General features: G+C 39.9%; 1 protein-coding gene across 2 annotated transcripts in view; it reads left to right on the plus strand.

Moving 5' to 3' along the window:
* LOC132140054 (pre-B-cell leukemia transcription factor 3-like) overlaps window positions 1–2,219 on the plus strand; it is a 61,602-nt gene extending 59,383 nt beyond the window's left edge. For both annotated transcript variants that reach the window (XM_059548838.1, XM_059548837.1), the window contains one exon: window positions 914–2,219. In XM_059548838.1, the coding sequence (XP_059404821.1) occupies window positions 914–1,006 (93 nt within the window). In that variant the 3' untranslated portion in view covers window positions 1,007–2,219. The remainder of the gene's footprint in view (window positions 1–913) is intronic.
* Window positions 2,220–20,345: the final 18,126 nt, after the last annotated feature.

Below are 20,345 nucleotides of genomic sequence, written 5' to 3' on the forward strand. Positions count from 1 at the left end.
AATAATAATTAATACAATCTATCAGTAAAGAATAAGATTTTTGAATGTTTACACTAAATAAAACTAAAATAATGTATCTAATTTATTTGTACAAGTATGAGAAAAAAGCAAGCGAAAAAAACTGCTTAATCCAGCATATGGTGGTTGTGTGATTTGCTGGTTTTGCCGGGTTTTAGTTGTTTTCCCAGTTGACAAGTGACCAAAAACCTTCTAAAACCACATTAAAGGGTTAGTTCACCCAAATAGCAAAATTATGTCATTAATATGATATTATGTCGTTCCAAACCCGTGAGACCTCCGTTCATCTTCAGAACACAGTTTAAGATATTTTAGATTTAGTCCGAGAGCTCTCAGTCTCTCCATTGAAGGTGTGTGAACAGTATAATGTCCATGTCCAGAAAGGTAAGAAAAACATCATCAAAGTAGTCCATGTGACATCAGAGGGTCAATTAGAATTTGAAGGATCGAAAATACATTTTGGTCCAAAAATAGCAAAAACTACGACTTTATTCAGCATTGTCTTCTCTTCTGTGTCTGTTGTGAGAGAGTTCAAAACAAAGCAGTTTGTCATATCCGGTTCGCAAACGAATCATTCGATGTAACTGGATCTTCTTGAACCAGTTTACCAAATCGAACTGAATCGTTCTAAACGGTTCGCGTCTCCAATACGCATTAATCCACAAATGACTTAAGCTGTTAACTTTTTAAATGTGGCTAACACTCCCTCTGAGTTCAAACAAACCAATATCCCGGAGTAATTCATGTACTCAAACAGTACACTGACTGAGGATACAAAAAAGGATACAAACAAAGCATCTTATCTGATCCTTCTCTTAAAAACCAATACTGGCTAATGTTCCCATTCTGACTTTAATTGAACGTCTCAAATGGTCTTTTCCATGTCTGTTTTCAGGGTAACGGTGGCTGGCATGATGCTGTCACTCCGTCTTCTATGACATCTCCTATAGAGGGAGCAAACAGCATTCACTCGGATACCTCTAACTGACCAGGCCTGCCGTCTGAAGTCCTTTAACTAACCCGCAGGACAACCAACACCACCCAACAAAATGTCAGACGAGAATTCCGAGAGATGAGCGCAAAAATGAAACAGACTCAAAAGCGCTTACTTTGACGAAAAGAGCACCACGTTGCAAAAATGAATCGAAAGGATTGATGGTACCAGTTTGCTTTCCAAAACTGGCGATACCTCAATAAACATGGCCAACATCTACGATTGTGGAAACAAAGGATGCTTTTGTCATAATCTCTGTGAACATCTTTGAATAGGTTTCAAAATACAGTATATCATGATTTAAATTAACTTGTAACGCTGTCTTATTGAACAGTACAGTAAGTTCGTTCTTAAAGCCAATTTTTCTCGTACAGATCAACAACATTGATTTTTAAATAGTGTATTTAATGATTTAGTTTGAGCATTAATTTTATTCGTCATAAATATCACTTACATTTTGTTTTCACTAAGACTTTAACAAATTATAACATATGACATCAACATTGCAGTGTTGCATATTCAGATTCATATTGGGTTGCAGAAGTAAAATGCCACTGATAATCTCCATAAAGAAATTGATTTTTGGCAATAATGTACAAACTGTGGATGTGTACTGTATGAAGTGATTTTATATACTTTTGTGGAACCGATTTGTTTCTTTCAGGTCCAGATTTGATTACAAATCCAATGTCTTTGGAGAAAATGCATGGAAAATGTATTTCTGAAACCTTATATCATTATCAATAACAGTGACAAATTTTTTGCATAATTTATCAAATTATTTTATAACACCTCCTACTCAGCATTACTGTTAACAGGGAGATAATGCAAACCAAATTTAATTTGATAATGGCATATAAATGATTATACATAATCAGCACACATACTGTATCTGTACAAAAAAAATTTTTTTTTGTATGTTATTCTTTTCTTTCTCAATACATTTTAATTATTCATGTTCTGTAAGACAGGCTAAACTGATTCCTTTTAATTTTGATTTAATTTTAAATTCATCAGTTCATTTGGGTTGTTTATAATTTGCAATGCCATTTTGAGAGGTTGTGATATTTAAAAAAAAATTGTATTAACAGAATTTACACTGAGCAACTGAGAAGAATATTTCATGTAATATTATTAGTTTTTGATAAAATACTTGTGTTTCTGGCCAAAAAAGTGTTTCAATAAACATTTTGAATTGTAATTCTTACCAGCTGACTGGATGCTCATTTTTTTAAGTTTTTTCCTTTCATGTTTAATGGGTAAGTTAGCACATACAGTAAACTGACTGTCACAGAAGTTCCTCTTCAGGAACTCGAGCTGCGTCGAGAACGAATGGGGAACGCGTCCAGCGTGACGTCTCTGAATAACGTGTATAATCAGTCCAATGGAAGGGCGAGACGTCATAGGCGGGTGACGTCAGAGACCAGGAAGCATAAAAACATGAGCGGCGAAGCCGGTAATCAGTCGCTATCTGTTTGTGAGTCTTATTTAGTGTTGTTTGTCCACTGATAAACTCCATTGTCAAAGCTTCAATCAAGAGAAGTTTTGGGCGAGAGCAGGCACCGTTCAGGCTGTGTGTTTTCCCTGCCAAAAAAAAAAAAAAAAAGGTAGGGACACACGCAGCTCGTGTGTTGTCTGCTTGAGAGTGAAGCGCGCAGTGTCAGCTCTCGAGGAAGTTGACGGCTGCGATGCGAGCCTTTGCTTCACTCTCAGAAGGCTCTCTTTGAGGAGAGAGCTTTCACTGGTGTTTCTCACAGTGCCGAGGTTGTGCTCGCGGGATTCGCTTTCGGATCTGCTGGTGGAATGCAAGACGGGCAAGTCCCTATCTTCTTTCTTAGCCACCAGATCCGGCGCCCGCTCTCAGGGGTCGGAAGCCCGCGTTTGCGGTACTTTCTCCCCGATGAGAGGGCGCGACGCACTGCCTGTCTTTCTCTGAGGAGATTGATGTGGTAAGGCGTCGATGAGCTGAGCTCGCAAGTTGCACAAGCACCAGGCACACAAGCATATTATGCCTAATATTAACATAAGCAGCATTAATGAAGAGTGGAGCTCGCGCAGTCAGCTCTCAGGGGGCTGATTGTGCTTTTCTCGCTGTTAAGCGTTCCGCTCTCGCCGGGCACGCTCCGAGGAGTGTGTCCGTGCATGCAATCTTGCGGTCGCGGGTGCTGAGGCACGGCGGCGACCATGATATCGGGAATCACACATGATCTGGCGAACGGGTTGGAGACGGCTCATCCTATCTCCACCCATGTTCACTAAATCTAGAGCTGGACAGAGTGCGCCAGGACAGAGTCCGGCTGCCGTTAGTAGCCCCGTTCTGGAAGGGCCGGGTATGGTTCCTGGGCCTGATTTCTCTTTTTGACGGCACTCCATGGGAGGTTCCCATCAGGAGAGATCTCCTCTCGCAGGCGGAGGGTGCGCCCCCGCATGGAGCTTAGAGGCTGTAGGTGTTGTCTCTGAGGAGGCACAACTCTTAGCTTCCGGTCTATCAACCGAGGTTGTAAGACCGTTCTCCAATCCAGAGCTCCCTCAATGAGGAAACTGTATGCCTTGAAGTGGAAGCTTTTCACTTCTTGGTGCGGAGACCGCCAGCTTGACCCAGTTAACTGCCCAGATGGTACAGTGCTGGAGTTCCTGCAGGCTCTCCACAGGGTTGACCCATTCCACCCTGATCTCCCCTCTCCTGGGGGTCAAGACTCACTCCTATAAATGACGCAGCGTCTCGTTCCTTCGAGGAACCAGGGTTACATACGTTTGTAAAGTAACGTAAAACATTTGTAAAGCATTACAAATGGCATTGTCTTTGTATGATGTTCATATGCATTTTCATTTTTTGTGTTGTAGTATATGTCAGCAGCTATCATTTATCTCCTCGCTCTGTAAGCAATTACTTTCAGACTCAGTGAGACAGAATTTTTAAGGCGAGATTTTTAAGTTTTTTTATCCTCTGTACAATTTTGAGATTTAAGGCTACTCTGCTTCCATAACATCTTTATTTGACTATTAGAAAGAAAGAAACATCCAAAATGCACATTTTAGAATTTATTTTATTATATTTTATCTATTTGCATCTGTATATTTCACTTCAGCAGCACTTAAATACACAAAATCTTACCGTTTTATTCCTATATTCTGAAGTTTTTTCCTGAGGTGATTGTTAATATGGCATTCACACTGATTTATAGAACGTTTTACTCCCACAAACAAGATAGATAGATAGATAGATAGATAGATAGATAGATAGATTTATTGTCCCTTAACGGGAAATTTGTTCTCCCAGATTATCATACAGCACACGCAACTGGCAAAAAAAAAAAACACATACATCCATACATACATGTACACATGTAACAGCAACAACAAAAACACAAAAAGGTGATTGTTCAACTTTGTAGCCTATTAAGGATTGAAATTGCAGATGGTACAAAGCTCTTTTTGAAACGAGCCCTTCTCCATGTTAGGGTCCTGTATCTTCGCCCGGAGGGCAAGAGAGTGAAGTGGAAGTTGAGGGGGTGCAAGGTTAAATTGCATGTGCGACAGACTGAAAAGCATGCATTTGAATGTCTTAAATACAGTTGTTGATTAGAGTAGGTAGAGTACTTGATCAGCTGAGCAGCTGATTTGGTCATGATCAGTGGTCTGCCTGAACTATGCTTAAATTCTGTCTGGTCAGGTTTCTAAATATTTCTTGAGCAGCTAATCAGCATTCAGGAATGATTTCTGAAGGATAATTTGACACTGAAGACTTGAGTAATGATGCTGAAAATTCAGAAGAACTTACAGAACATAGGAAAAGTTAAAAACGCAGCCTACGTCATCTCCACTAGCCAGAAGACTTAAAGGGATATTTCACACTCTTAAAATAATGGTGGTTTGAATTATTGATTTTGATTTTCTCTATAATATGTTTAAAATTAACTGGCTAAATCAATACCTATCAAAACCAGGAATGTTTTTCTTCAACTTATGTTTTCAAAACTTGGTGGCATTCACTTTCTCCTAATGTTTAATTATGACATATCTAAACTTCCTATTAAAGTTTCCAACTTTCATTGAAAGGTTCCCTAAGCATGGGCTTTACATTATAAACATCACTTTTTACCACAGAGGTGTTTTATTTGGAATAATACGAATATTGTATTCAAGAACAGATCTCTGTTTTATGATAATTGGTTAAGTACTTGTTTATTTTTGGTAGAGCAGTTGTTTGAAAACCACGGTCTTTTGTTCAGGTACACAGAATATCTCTCCAAATACCAACAAACCCAAAATAATTTGCTATAGTTATAGGAGTAATTCCTTTTGGATTGTGTATTCTGTACTGTAACTGTAATCACTTCTCAATTATTACTGCGACTCTTCCTAACCCTTGTAATACTCCTATTGGTCAAATTTGTTTTTAATGAGTCAAGAGCCAAAAATTATAAAATAAGATCTCTATTTGATTACAGCCCCAACTGTAATATCTGTTTTTAAATAATTTATTTGATAATCTTAATTGAAAAAAATAAAGAAATAAATAAAATCTGGTCACTACAGCAAAAATTCTAAATTCTAAATAAAAATTCTTATGCAAATGTTATATCCACAAATGCACATTTTTAAACCGTAAACCTGAATTTTCTGTCTTCTTAAAAGAAATGGAAAATTACTTGAATATGATCTCTGCATCTTTGAATAAGAAAATTATAAGGACTCTAAGAATTTGCTCTGCTTTTGGACTCTTTGCGTGATTACTTGTATGCAATATAACATCCTTCTTATTATTTAATATATTTTTATTGATTATTTATTTGTTGATGTGTCTTCTGTTACTGACAATGTTGCTGATATTATGTGTTCTATGGATGTTCGGTTTTCAGCAATAAAAAAAAAGAAAAAAAGGACCGTTCACCCAAAACGTCTCAGGTTACAAATGTAACCTTTGTTCCCTGAGAACAGGGAACGAGACAATACGTCATCGACGTTATGGGGAATGCCTCAGGCTTGACAGGTGTCTGAAATCAAATATCAACTCACAGCAATCATGCTGACCGGCGACAGCCGTGAATCATCAGCTTGAATAATGAGCGTGCGACCTGGATATAAAAAGGGCGCCTTGAAACCATGACAATATCCTTTCGTCTGAAGGGACTGTTTGGCAGGCAGACCCCGAGGCATGGCTGGGAGACGTATTGTCTCGTTCCCTGTTCTCGGGGAACAAAGATTACATTTGTAACCTGAGACGTTCCCTTTCGAAGAGCCTCTGGACACTTGCCTTTAGGAAGGCATCCAACCCGATGAACTGCGGAGCAGGCAGAGAACCACTCGGCCCGGATCTCAGAGACGGGATATCCTGAAGAGTATGACTCAGCATAGTGCTTTACAACCCTTGCCAGCGAGGGGAGTTTCTCTACTCGATCCACGGATCTACCCAGTGTTTGTGTTTCAAAACACTGAGGAGGCCTGTGAGGTCCTAAGGACTGATCTAACTGGGAGGCCTCATGAGAGGCCTACGGCCGACTGACCAGACTCAGGAGACCACATACTCATATTCTACCTGGTAGGCAACCAGGCTGTAGCAGGATAAAGAGGGTACAGGAGGGAACCTGTAGCAGAGAATAAAAACTTGAGTCAAGCCAGGGCGCAAGCTCACCTTCGGTAGCTGCCTGATAAGGACTGCTAAACTGAAAGTAAGTGGCCACTAGATTACAAATTCCAGCACCACTTTGAAACTACACTCAGGGAGACCTGGAGAGGCCTACTACCCGACAACCACAGTATGTGGGAGCTCACCTTCAGAGAGGCCTGGTGAAGCCTACTACCTGATAACCACAATATGTGGGAGTTTACCTACAGAAAGGCCAAGAGAGGCCTACTACCTGTTACCAGATAACCACCTTAAGTGGAAACTCAAAGTAATTTGGAACTCAACTCCAGGGAGGCCTGCTGAGGCCTACTACCTGATAACCACAAAACATGGGAGCTCGCTTACAGAGAGGCCTGGAGGGGCCTACTACCTGAAAAACCATGCTATTTATTGGAAACGCACAGTATGTGGGAGCTAAACCTCCAGGGAGGCCTGGTGAGGCCTACTAGCTGACAACCACAGTATGTGGGAGCTCAACTTCAGTGAGGCCTACTACCTAATAAACACAGTGCATGGGAGTTCACTTACAGAGAGGCCTAGAGAGGCCTACTACCTGTTACCAGAAAACCACCCTAAGTGGAAACTCAAAGTATGAAAATCATGACACGAAGGAGCTTACTTTCAGGGAGGCCTGGAGAGGCCTACTACCTAAAAACCATAGCTGATAGTGAGCCAGACTGGCAGTCCAGTTGACTGTCTTTGGGGCTTTGCCTTCAGGGAGGCCTTATGAGGCCTACTACCTGATAGTTAAAAAAAAAAGCGGGAATTCAACTTCAGGGAGGCCTGTGGGGCCTGCCACCTAGTAACCACAGTGTGTGGGATTTAACCCTCAGGGAGGCCTAGTAAAGCCTACTACCTGACCACCACAAAATGTTGGAGCCCACCTTCAGGGAGGCCTGAAGAGGCCTACTACCTGAAACAGTCTAATCAGCTGGATGTGACTGCTGCAGGGCACTCGCCTAACAGGGAGACCTGGTCGAGCCTACTAGCTGGTAGTGAGTCTATTCTGCTACTTTAACGAACACTGCTGGAACCATACTATTAAAAAACTTTTCCTATAGTTTTGTCCTAGTGTATGTTCCACAATGTTGTAACCCACTTCCGAGGAGGCCTGTTAAGGCCTACTACTCGGCAGTGAGCCTTCTGCCCGAACTACCAGGGCCAACCACCAAAGGTGAGCTGGCCTAGGAGCCCTATTTGGGGGCTATCCGGTCAAGGAGGCCTGCTGGGGCCTACTACCTAATCGTGCAGCCTTCACGGCAGAAAGCTGTTACTACAGCATCCTAGTACCTAATCACATTGCCAAAGGCAGTGTACTCAGCATAAAGCAATACCCTTATAGCAAGGGAGTACAACATACGCCATTCCTCCTAGTGAAGGCCCCATTAGGGGCCTACCTACTAAATGCATAGGCGTCAGCCCATGGCAATGCTCTGGCTTCAAGGGAGCAGGGGATTTTTCCTGCACCCAGCCTAGGGGAGCGGGGGGCTAAATTGCAAGCCAACCCATCGGTCAAGCGATTAGCTCAATGGGCTGAGTGGAGCCATCTCTAGAGGCCCAAACATCTCTGTTCGGCAGGGTCTGATGAACTGTCACTTCGCAGAGCGAAAGATGGCCTAACCCTGCCAGACTGATCCTACCTCAGCTACCACCCTGCATTACTCTACACCCCTGAATGCAGAGGAAGGGGTGGGCCTTGGCCACCAACTCCCATTTAAGGGAGGAGGCTGAAATCTAGGGGAGGAAGCCTAACACATAATGAATGCGGCAGCTATACTTAGCAAAACGCCTCCAATATCCCTAGCATAGCCTAGGCCAGCTACAGAGGCGGCCCGGGTGAGGGTCGACCTACAAGCATAGATCTACCTGAGGGCTCGGAGGAGCCACAGCCTACTTGATTGAGAGGCTGTGAAACACTCAACCTACTGAAACCTTACAGAGCTCAGGGGAGCGAGTACTCAGGATACCAATGTCACAAACCGATAGGCATGACATCTATCTGAATCGCCAGCATCAGTCTAAACCTAAAGCAAAAAAGCTCTCCTTTTGTCTTTTTTATTTTTTAGGAAGACCAACTACTCTACCCCTGGGTGGCTAATAGTCCTGAGGCTAAAAAGAAATGAGCGGTGGCCCACCACGCATATAAAATGTTATGACAGGAAGGCCATCACATACTCGGCACGGAAGCCAAATCTTCTTTGAGCTTCTCCCTAATTCGTTTTAGCCATAGGCGGAAATCGCGGGGGGGGTCCGGACCCCCCCTAACCGAGGGTTGCCCCCCCCAAAATATAATTGAAATATTTGTATTGTAAATAATATAATGATAAACTAATTGTGTAAGTAGTAAAACAATACTGAGCAACAACAAAAAAGTTTTAAACATCTTGAGTTCCCCCTGCTTTGCCTCGCAGTGCTTTGGTCCACTGCCTGCTCCCCTTTTACCTCACCACCACCGACACAAACACACACACACACAGTCCGGTCCGGTGCGAGAAAACAATGTGTTTCAGTTGTTGTGGAACTCCATAAGTCTAGCTTACTTTATTCACATTAAACATCGGTTGACGTGATTATTTTCTCTTTAATATAGATGATGCTGAGTCAATAATAAATCGTGTCCAAAAAATATTATTGTGTACCAATTTACTTTTGTCACCGATGTAGTCTGCGCTGTTAGCGATTATAACAGGCGTTTTATACAGGCGTTTACCTAGCTTGTTTAATAACGTCTTACACAGACCCATAGTGTACGCATATACAAGTCTTGTACGTTAGATTAGACTAGTGCGGGTGCTCATTTAGATTTTCCCGCGTTCACTATGATTTAGTCGGTTTCAGTGGCGGCTCGTCGGGTGAGGCAGGGGAGGCATAGTTTCCCCCAAATTTAGAGGTGAAAATGAGGAAGATTTAATGTTAATAAAATTCAATATTCATTTCAGTTCATGTCTCAGAATGTATATATTTTTGTTTGTAATTTCACAGTTGTAATTGAGAGTGAGGAGTTGTCGTCATAGCACAGAGCCCCTCCCCTCGATATCACAGTCTCCGCCATGTTGGCAGGACACCGACTGAGAAACAGGATTGTTTACATTTGTTGTTAACTCTGTTTGCAATTCCGCACTGGTTTACCATGCCTGGAAGTTACTGCTGCGTTAAAAACTGCTCCAGTACCTCACACGATAAATATGGAAAACATAGGAACAATGGAATACAGGTTTTTTTATGTTACACCAAGTGCAAAACAGCAGTATTTGGAGAAGCTCTCAGGCATACGAGCTCCCTGCAGCTGAATGGCAAAGAGACCTGGACCATACTTCCACGCACATATATGGACATTGTGAATTATCTTGTTTTTGGTGTAAGTTACTACACAATTCAGGAGTTTAAAAGCCACAAGTCTTTGGAAAGTTACGAGGCTTTCTGCTGTGGCTGGGTCCATCTACAGTACAAGCCTCCAGGTGGTGAAAACAGCGTTGTACTGGCCAAAGTAAGTTTATTCACATGCGTTTTAGCGTGTTGTAATTACATTGCATTTAGCAGACACTTCTTGACCAAAATGACAAAGTAACTTAAACAACTGCGACTGTTTCGTAAACACTACTGTAGATTGTAAGATGTTCAATGTACACAAACGTTTCTATCATGTTTTGATGTAGGCTAAAGCTGTGTATGTTTAGTTATAATTTGATTTTAGCCCAATGACACATACTGTATCAGGTTTTTGTGTTGGGGGCTGCAAAGTGGACAAACCAGTTCTGGGTTGGCTAGGGTAGTTAAATGTGTGATTGCAAGATGTAAATGTCCTGGTTAGATTAAAGCCATTAACAGCGTGAATGCTAGGTGACTTACATCGTAAACAATATAATTCACAATGTCCATATGTGTGCACGGAGGTAAATGGTTCAGGTGTCTGTGCCGCTGCAGAGAGCTCGTATGGGTCGATATTTTGGATGCCTGAGAGCTTCTCCAAATACAGCTGTTTCACGCTTGGTGTGAGCTTGTTCCTGTAAGGTCCCCTTTCTTTCGCCTTATCTTTTTGCATTGCTTTACTTTCTTCATTTCTTTCTCTTATTCGTAGATCCGTCTCTGTCCCGCCGAAATAATGAATGCGCGAAAATTAAAGAGCTCTGGAATGTTTAGTCGTGCCTTAGTGAAGTTCTGAAGGCGTTGCCCCTGGCAACCGATCGCGTGCTCAGACCCCTCCCAAAACAACCCAAATCGGCACGTGACTCCTCACTCTCAATACCATTACATGAAAGCTCCGCTTTTCTATCGCGAATGTGCCGAATCTGCTGATGTAATTACAACCGATAAGTGAAAGAGAAGGGGAGGGGGAGGCCAGGGGAACCAATCAGCATCGAGTGTTCTCTTTCAGCGCTGAGGAGTGCTGAGAAAAGTAACATCATAGAGGATGCTAGCCTCCCTTCTGGAATATCAACCAACCATCATAGAAACATAAATTAGGTGCTATTAGTTTGAACCTATTTTTATACAGTCTTATGGTTTGAATGTCTCCCGGAGCGGCTGGGCTGATAATTTACCAAGTATTTATAATGAGTAATGATATTGAATATATTTTCTCTACGGTTTATGACTAAAATCTGCCAAAAAGACATTTTAAAGTGGTTAAGCAAATAATCATAATAACAATTGGCAGGGATCCCCAGACCAATACAATTAGTTTGCCTCCTCTATTTTAAAATCCACGAGCCGCCACTGGTCGGTTTATTTAATTTAATATAGTTAATCTAATATAACATCATACTAAGAGTGCAGTTGTTCTCCAGATAATAGCATAACAAATGTGATTTAGATTTTTTATAAAAATTGAATAAACAAGAAGTTAATATTAAGTGCATTTTAGGCACAATATTGACTGTTTTAGCACTATTTCACCAACGAAAAAAGTTGAAAACTAAGCTACAACAGTAACTGCACTAATTGCATCTTTGAGAAACACACTGAGGAGGTGTTTCCTAACTGAATGAATCCACTTTTTGAACAAATCAGTCATTGACGTAATAAACATTTTTTCCCCCCTCTTTCACGTTTATACGGATCTTACTATACAGTTGTGTGAGGGTGTATGTCTAAGAGTGTGTATGCCTTCATTTTGCTAGGCATGGCAAATGTTTTTAAATATGCATGTTTTAATTATAACTGTGAAGCAACAACATTGCTATTAAATGTGCTATATAAATAAATAAAAGTTGAAGTTAAGTTCAAATTCCATTGTATTTTGGGTGGCTTGATTGTGTAAACAACTTCAAAAACATTGCAACAAAAAAAATTGTTTTGAAGAATGTTTTGGTCAATTTAGTCAGCTTTTTAATTGAACCAAAAAGAAACGTTGAGAAGAAGGATAATGGAACGGTCTCCATGCAATAGTAAGGCTTTCCTCTCTGTACACATATCCTTAAGTACAATTTTGCCTGTTTTATTGGTGTCCCCTTTAAAACTTGCTCGTGAGAAATGTTATGTTTATTGCCCCCCCCCCCCAACATTTAGATGAGGTTTTCGCCCCTGGTTCTAGCCACCAACTGGGGGAGGCTTCAGGGCCCTAAAGTCCAATACTTTAATTGCTCCTCTAAGAATGACCCCCTAGGTCTATACAGGGAACAAGGTCTGTAAAGAAATACAAATCAGTGTTAGTTATACACACAGAATTTTTTAAAAACCAATAAGTTCACCTGCGGCGTGCGGATTGAAGACTCACCAGAGAGTTCTCAATGAACCTGGGGTCCACCACTTTTACATGCCTAAAAGAGGCGCTCACATCAACCAGTTGTTACGGCGGGCCATCAGAACATAGTTCTCATCATAAGGCCCATCCTCAGGGCTGGTGTAACGTAAACGCCTGGGGAGTCAAGAAGAGGGAGAGGGCTGGTAGAAAAGGCTGACCAGGTCCTCCCGCCTGCCTGGGCTGGTGCCCGGATCTAAGCGGTATACAGGTCTTAAATGCGGCTGAGCGCGCCTTCGCCTCCCTAAACTTTCCAACCACCGCCTCAACGGAGGTGCCAAGAAGTTTAGCAGGCGAAACTGGTGAATCAAGGAGAAGGGATTTTTCTTTCTCCCAGATATCAGCCAAGTTGAGCCACAGATGCCTCTCCGTGGCCACCATCGCCGCCATCGATCGGCCGATCGCGGCAGCAGTCTGTTTAGTGGCCCGGAGAGACAAATCTGTGGTCCGGCGCAACTCAATGATCAGGGAGAAACCGATCGTCCAAACGACCGCGAACAATCTCTCCCTGAGCGCGCCGCCATGGCAACTGAAGTTTGTCAGTGGCGCCATCCATAACTTCCACCAACTCTGCGTACACGGGGCAGGATGGCTGACGAGGTTGAGGATCTAAATCATCCTCCTCAGCCATCTCTTGCCCAACGTCTGCCTCGGCACGAGCAGAACCCGATCCGCGAGGACCAGATGCTGAACTCTCTTCCATCGAGAAGAGAGCCCGACGAGAGCGGAGCGTTCTCATAGGAAAACGCTCACAATTTGCACAGGACACTCCCTCAAGGGCATCCTGTGCGTGCTCTTCACCCAAACAGTACACACACATCTCGTGAGTATCACCCGGCGACAAATATCTTGGACACGGGTCAACACATTTCACAAAATTTTTAGGACTTGCCTTAGATGTGCGTTTCATTTTCCCTGTAAGCAGACGTTTAAATCAGACAAAACAGTCCCTGAAGACGAAAAGAATATTGTCATGGTTTCAAGGCGCCCTTTTTATATCCAGGTCGCACGCTCATCATTCAAGCTAATTATTCACGGCTATCGCCGGTCAGCATGATTGCTGTGAGTTGATATTTGATTTCAGATACCTGTCTTGCCTGAGGCGTTCCCCATAACGTCGATGACGTATTGTCGAAGTTCCCTTCGAAAGGGAAATTAAAATTCTGTCATTAATTACTTAAGACCATCGTTCATCTTCAGAACACAAATGAAGATGTTTTTGATAAAATCAGAGAGCTTTCTGACCCTGCAAAGTCAGCAATGCAGCTACTGCACCACGTTCAAGGCCCAGAAAGAATGTAAGGACCTCGTCAAAATAGTCCATGTGACATCAGTGGTTCAACTGTATTTTTTTTGAAGTTACGAGAATGCTTTTTGTGCACAAAGAAAACAAAAATAATGACTTTATTTAACAATTATTCTCTTTCGTTTCAGTCTCCGCCATCATTCACGAGATGAGAATACCATTACACAAGCGTGTGCATTCCTCTGCTTGTAAACAAGGCTCAGCGCATGCATGTTCTACATCAGAACACGGCTCCTGCGTCAGCACGCATGCATCGTGGTACTCTCTTTAATTTAAAAATAGAAATAAGCTGCAAAGTTTAATACTTAGGAGTATGTGCAAATCCCTGCAACAAAATGTAAAAAAGCAATATGAATAATAGTATAATGATGCTTGCAAAACCTAAAAATTGATTAAAGAAAGACAAAAGCATTTGCAAAGCTTGTGTTGAATTTGTTTCAATTAGTTATAGCGTCTCTATAAACCTACACACATGGCATCGTCAGCTTCATTAATAATTCCACCTGAGTGTAAATAAATCTGTGGGGGTTCTCGATGAAGTGGCAACACACACTCATAAATCAGTGAGATTACAGGATGATATTTCACGATCTCACGTCTTTTTCTGTCAGTCGAACGAATAGCCTCCCTCACAGTGATAGCTCATGAATCCTAGATTTGTTTTCAAAATGTCAATGGTGCAATATGCAATCTCACTGACAGCGGCAAAATGCCCTTTAATTATTTATTTACCCTCGGCTGTCAGTTAAAGAGCTGAGGCCTGAAGACGAGAGGTCAGGTAGAAACACAAGCATGCATTAATGAGAAAAATTCCTCACATCAAAACAGCAGAGGAGGCTGAAATTGCCTATTGATGAAATGTCCACAGCATATGATCCTTTGTGCAGCTTAATTGCAATTCAACAGCCTATTAAGGGTGAAATATTTGTGTGTCTGTGACGTGAATTGAGCTCAAGTTGTTGCCCTCGGGAAATGTTGAGTGTCAGTTTTGACAAGTAGAAAAATAACCTCTTGCCAGAAGAGGACTACATTTGAGCAACATTTACTACACAGTATTGGGGAAGATACTGTAAAAACACAGCTTGCAGATTCAACATAATAACGAAACTGACTTTGTCTACCTGGCTTCTCAACTACCTGTCCTTTTGAGACACTCTTAACCATACGACCAAAAGTATTTTATTTTTTTAATTTTTTCGCAGTTGACTCATTTGTTGACTGAAAAAAAAAACACTTCTAAAAATAGGGCACTATAAATAAACAAACTATAAAACACTTAAAACTAAACTAACAGGACAAAGGACAAGCAGGAAATAAAACCATAAAAAACCTGAATTGAGCTAGATGCTTTTACTAGAAAAGTAATATAACAAAATATGTAGCTCTTGCTTTTAAGAACAAAACAAACTATATCCAATACTGTGCAAAAGTTTTAAGCCACTAGTATTTAACCAACAAAAAAAGTCAGTTATTTCTGTTTTGCTGTAGTGTGTCAGTAGTTAATACCAGTTTACATTACCAAACATTATTTTTTGCCATTAATTGTAATAATCCAGTGAGATTTTTGTTTGCACAAGAAGTCTGATCTGATCTCACCATCAGCAGTCTGTCTGGAATAACATGAAGAAACAGAACAAACTGAGACAGACTAATCATTTGACAGCACTATATATTATATATACTTTTTGCATATATATATAGTGTATGTCATGCATGTATCTTTTTTAAAGGTTTTTATATCTGTAAAATATTTATAAAGTTTGCAATGTATCATCTTTACTTTTAGTAAGTCACCAACACTGCTAGACATGTCACTAGAGATCACCTTTTGTAGAGTCAAAAAACTACCAGATTATCTGACCAACCCTGCGGCCTTTGAAAGTCTCTGTGGAATAGAGATACTACACACACACACACTCACTTTGGGAGTAGCTGCTCATTAGTGCTCAGCATGCTGCTTGTGACAACATCCATTAAAAGTAAACAAAAACCAGGCGTTTTTTGCTTTACCTGTGAGCTATAAGTATCAGCATTGTAAATAAAGGTAAAAGGTGTCTGAGGTTAAAGACATCATCAATGTTTATAGGATGATGTTTACAACTTAGTCACAACTGCTAAGGCAACCATCACTATTTCTGCTGCTGGATCTTATAGACTTATAAGGTGTCCTGTTTCATTTCTAAGACAGGACTTTTTGTCAGGAGGAAGATAAAAATTGAGAGTGCAAAATAAGTCTGAATTGTAAGGGAAAACAGCTCTGCAGCCAGCAGGCATCATAAAGGCTATGCAAATCACTCCGCCTGTCTGGCTCGTTAATATTAAACACGGGTTATTAGATGGAGCAAAAGCCTGACCCCTGGAGCGGCTCACCACACCTGAATAATTAATGCCTTCTGATTATGTTAATCAGGAGCGTTCCAGGAGAGCAGTAAGGATTTGCTCGCGCTGTGGGCTTTTCTTTTTATGCCCTGTCAACTCAATCTGTGTTATTTCACTACATGCTTAAATTTAGGTTTTGATAATGTTTTGAATTAGTCTTTATTCATATATTTTTCATTTTAATTTGTTAAAGTTTTAGCTATTTTAGTTTAATTTTTATGTTTCATTTCAGTTAACAAATGTATTATTATTATTATTATTATTATTTAGTTTTAGGTTTTAATGTTAGTTAATGATAATAACCCTGATCTTAGTCATGTCTACACACACACAAAAATAAATAAATAAATAAATAAATATGATTAGTGCATGTTGTGTTTGTTTGAAGTTGTTTAATGTGTATATATATAGCCCCCTTATTAATTTTTATTTCTGTTTTTTTTTTAATGTTCTAAATTAAACTTTAAATTAGTAATAATGCCTGGTAACTAGCTTGAAAGTTTAAGATTTTTATATTTGATTTTATTTCAGATAAACTTTATTTTATCTCATGTAATCAATTTTTTTTTTAGCCAATAATAACAATGACCCTGATCATGTCCAATCATTTCTTTTTATATTTTATTAACATTTATTTTAGTTCAAGTCCTTATGATTTCATCTTTAGTATTAGTTATTCTAAGATTTCAAGTTAAACTTAAAATGAGAACTGATGCCTTGGCAACATGCTGAAATACAACAAGTTTAATATTTTATTTTAATGCTTTTTTTAATAGTTTTAGTTTAATTTTATTTAATGATTATAACACTGAATTAAGTTAATATTTCATATTTAACATTCCTTGAATTAATATTTCAAGTTAAACTTAAAATGAGAAAAGATGCAGAAAATAAATAAAGAAATAAATTAAGTTAAATAATTAAGTTAAATTTATGTTTAATTTAACGTTTATTTTATTTAAAGAAACTGTTTTTTTATGGTTTTAGTTTTAATTTTATTTCATGATAATAAACCTGAATTTACTCACGTCTGATTATTTCATTTTATTTAAGTTAGCGTTTATTTGAATATTTTAATTTAAACATATAATGAGAAATGATGCCTTGGCAACTAGGTGAAAAACTAAAAGTTTAAGATTTGTATATTTTATTTTAATTTTCAGTTAAGTGTTTTTTTTTTTTTTAGGTTTTAGCTTTAATTTTAGTTAGAATTCCTGATAATAACTAACAACACACAGTGGCAAAGGGCATTTGATTAGAGCTTTGGCCTGACCTCCCCTTGACCCCTCATTTGTACTGGATCTTTCTGTTGGTTTCGTCTGGGGATGAAGACCTGAAATGAATGACCAACGGATCCCACGGAAGAAGATCCAATCAGTCACCGCTGAGCAGAAACTCATCAGGGACAAAGATGGCCAGTGGCTCTCGGTCTTCCCCAGAAATGATACGATCAGCATCTGCCAGTAAGATTGTGCTCAAGGCCATTCTTTAGCTTCAATATCCTGAAGGAGAAGATGAAAATGATTGCTAAAATAATGACTTTGCGAGGCTGGCGAAAAGATTAATATGATATATACGGACAAAATATGAGATTTGGTTTCAGTTTAAGGAATAGCTCAAGATTTTTTTTTTTAGCAAAGTCTTATTCTCACTGATGCTGTCCTGTCATAAGAGCCCACTCTTAAAAATGAGAAATCCAAAAGGAGGTTTTAGCCAGAAAAGAACCTTTCAGTGATCCGTTCCTAAAAGAGTCTTTTTCTTAATGTGAGGAACATTTTAATCAAGCTTTTTTTCACAAAATTGTCCAATAAAAAGGTTCCATGAATGTTAAAAGGTTCTTCATGGAACCATCAATGGCAATAAAGAACCTTTATTTGTAAGAGTGCAACTTAAACCGGGATGGATTTACAGCTGGTTTGGTGCTAACTGGTTAATAGTGTTTACCAACCAAAAAACATATGAAGAAATGTGACCACAGAAAAACTGCCCAATAAAAGGAACAGTTCACCAACAATTGATGTCCAGAATTCAGACTCTTAAGGCCTGTTCACATTGAGTACAACAACTATAAAGATAACCATAAGTCCACACCACAGTTATATAATGAGAAAGACAGAGAAATGCTGGAATCACTTTCAGAATGATTTTTTTCAGAGCTGATGAGGGATAAAAACATTTACAGCCAATCAGAATCAATCCTGCTATAACACGACGAGCATGCGCTGGTGTGGACACTAATATAGTTATCTTTATAGTTATATTTAGTTATCATTCTTGGTGTGAACGGGTCATTAAGCTGCACAAAGTACACAAGAGCACATAAAAGTGGTTCATTATAACTTATTCTAGCAAATTCTCATACTCAACTCTATCCTAAATTAGAATTATCACTTTTTGTCACATTGCTTGAATCAGTGTTACTTTTCTATCGAGATTTTATAGTTTTTATTAATATTTTAGAACTGGCTGGAAGACCTGCCAAGAGAGCATTGCAATAGTCCAGCCTGGACAGAACAAGAGCTTGAACAAGGAGTTGGTGATGGTCCATCATCCAGGAAGAAATGTCTGTTAGACAAGCTGAGATGCGAATAGCTACCGTCGGATCTTCAGGATGGAATGAGAGGTAGAGTTGAGTGTCATCAGCATAGCAGTGGTATGAAAAGCCATGTTTCTGTATGACAGAACCTAATGATGCCATGTAGACAGAGAAGAGAAGTGGTCCAAGAACTGAGCCCTGAGGCACCCCAGTAGTTAGATGTTGTGACTTGGACACCTCACCTCTCCAAGATACTTTGAAGGACCTATCTGATAGGTAAGACTCAAACCATTGAAGTGTGGTTCCTGAGATGCCTTTTGTCAGTAGGGTTTATAGGAGGATCTGGTGATTAACCAGATCAAAAGCAGCGGACAGATCAAGCAGGATAAGTACTGAAGATTTGGATTCTGCTCTTGCCGGTTTTAGGGCTTCAACAACTGAGAGCAAGGCAGTCTCAGTTGAATGTCCACTTCTGAAGCCAGATTGGTTGCTGCCAATGAGGTTGTTGTGTGTGAGAAATGTAGAGACTTGGTTATTTTAGTGACATAAGCTTATAATACAGCAAAAGCAGAAAATAGGAAAAATATATTTGCTTATAGGCCAAACCTGAGAAAATGGCACCATCTGGTAAAAAGGTCCCGAGTGTAACTATTATGTATACCAAGTGTAAAATATGTTTATTAAAGGAAATACAGGTGAAATATTAAAATTCTTGTGCCCAAATGTATGCAGATTGCATTAACACAGGGAAAATTGTATATAAAACAAAAATTAGTAACATTTATTTCAAGTTACAAAAACGTTTTTTTCTTTCAGTTTTGGTTAAAGGCATAGTTAATTCTGTCATTAATTGCTCTCCTTCATGTCATTCTAAACCCATTAGACCTTCGTTCTTCTTCGGAACACAAATGAAGATATTTTTGATGAAATTCGAGAGCTTTCTGAGCCTCTATTGACAGCAACACAACTACCACATTCAAGGCGCAGAACGGTAGCAAGGACACCATTAAAATTAGTCCATGGGACTTCAGTGGTTCAACCGTAATACTATGAAGCAAGAATACTTTTATTCCGACTTTATTCAACAATTTCTTCTCTTCTGTGTCAGTGTCCGACGCAATTCATGACAGTACCCCAACGCATGTATCACAGTTTAATCATATTTAACAATATTTCTGTTGTTAGTGTGTTTGTAATCAAGTAAATGCAGCCTTGGTGAGCAGAAGAGACTTCTTTAAAAGCACTTAGAAACCCGGACTTTCTCTCAGTTTGTAGTCGTTTTGGTCTGCTGCAGTACTAAGTGGCAGCTAATTAGTGCAGGATTAGCATTCATGTGTGTTCGGAGAAATTTAAAGGCCTTCTAGGGACAAGTTGGTCATAAACACGGATTCATTTCAGCTCTGTTTCAGCTGGGATAGTGTTCATCGTTTGCTTGTAATAGATTTTATTTCATTTTTTCTGCAATGTTATTACTGGCAGACAGTAGCACCTGCGAGTGCCGCTAATGTGCCATCTTCCCTTCAGATGCTACTTCTCCAAACACTGTTGCCAGCGTAACCGTTTCATAAAATTTCATGGCTCGCCATCTGCTCTGGCCAGACGGCAGCTTACTGCGCCTCATCAGCATCTCAAACGAGCTTTAACACGCTGATCTCAGCCGCTGAGCCAGACAGGTGCTTCGTATCGGCTAAATACCAGCAGCTCTTCATCAGCACACTTTTGGAAAAGAGAAGAAAAAAAATT

This window comes from Carassius carassius, chromosome 4 (assembly GCF_963082965.1).
Source record: "Carassius carassius chromosome 4, fCarCar2.1, whole genome shotgun sequence".
Lineage (NCBI taxonomy): Eukaryota > Metazoa > Chordata > Actinopteri > Cypriniformes > Cyprinidae > Carassius > Carassius carassius.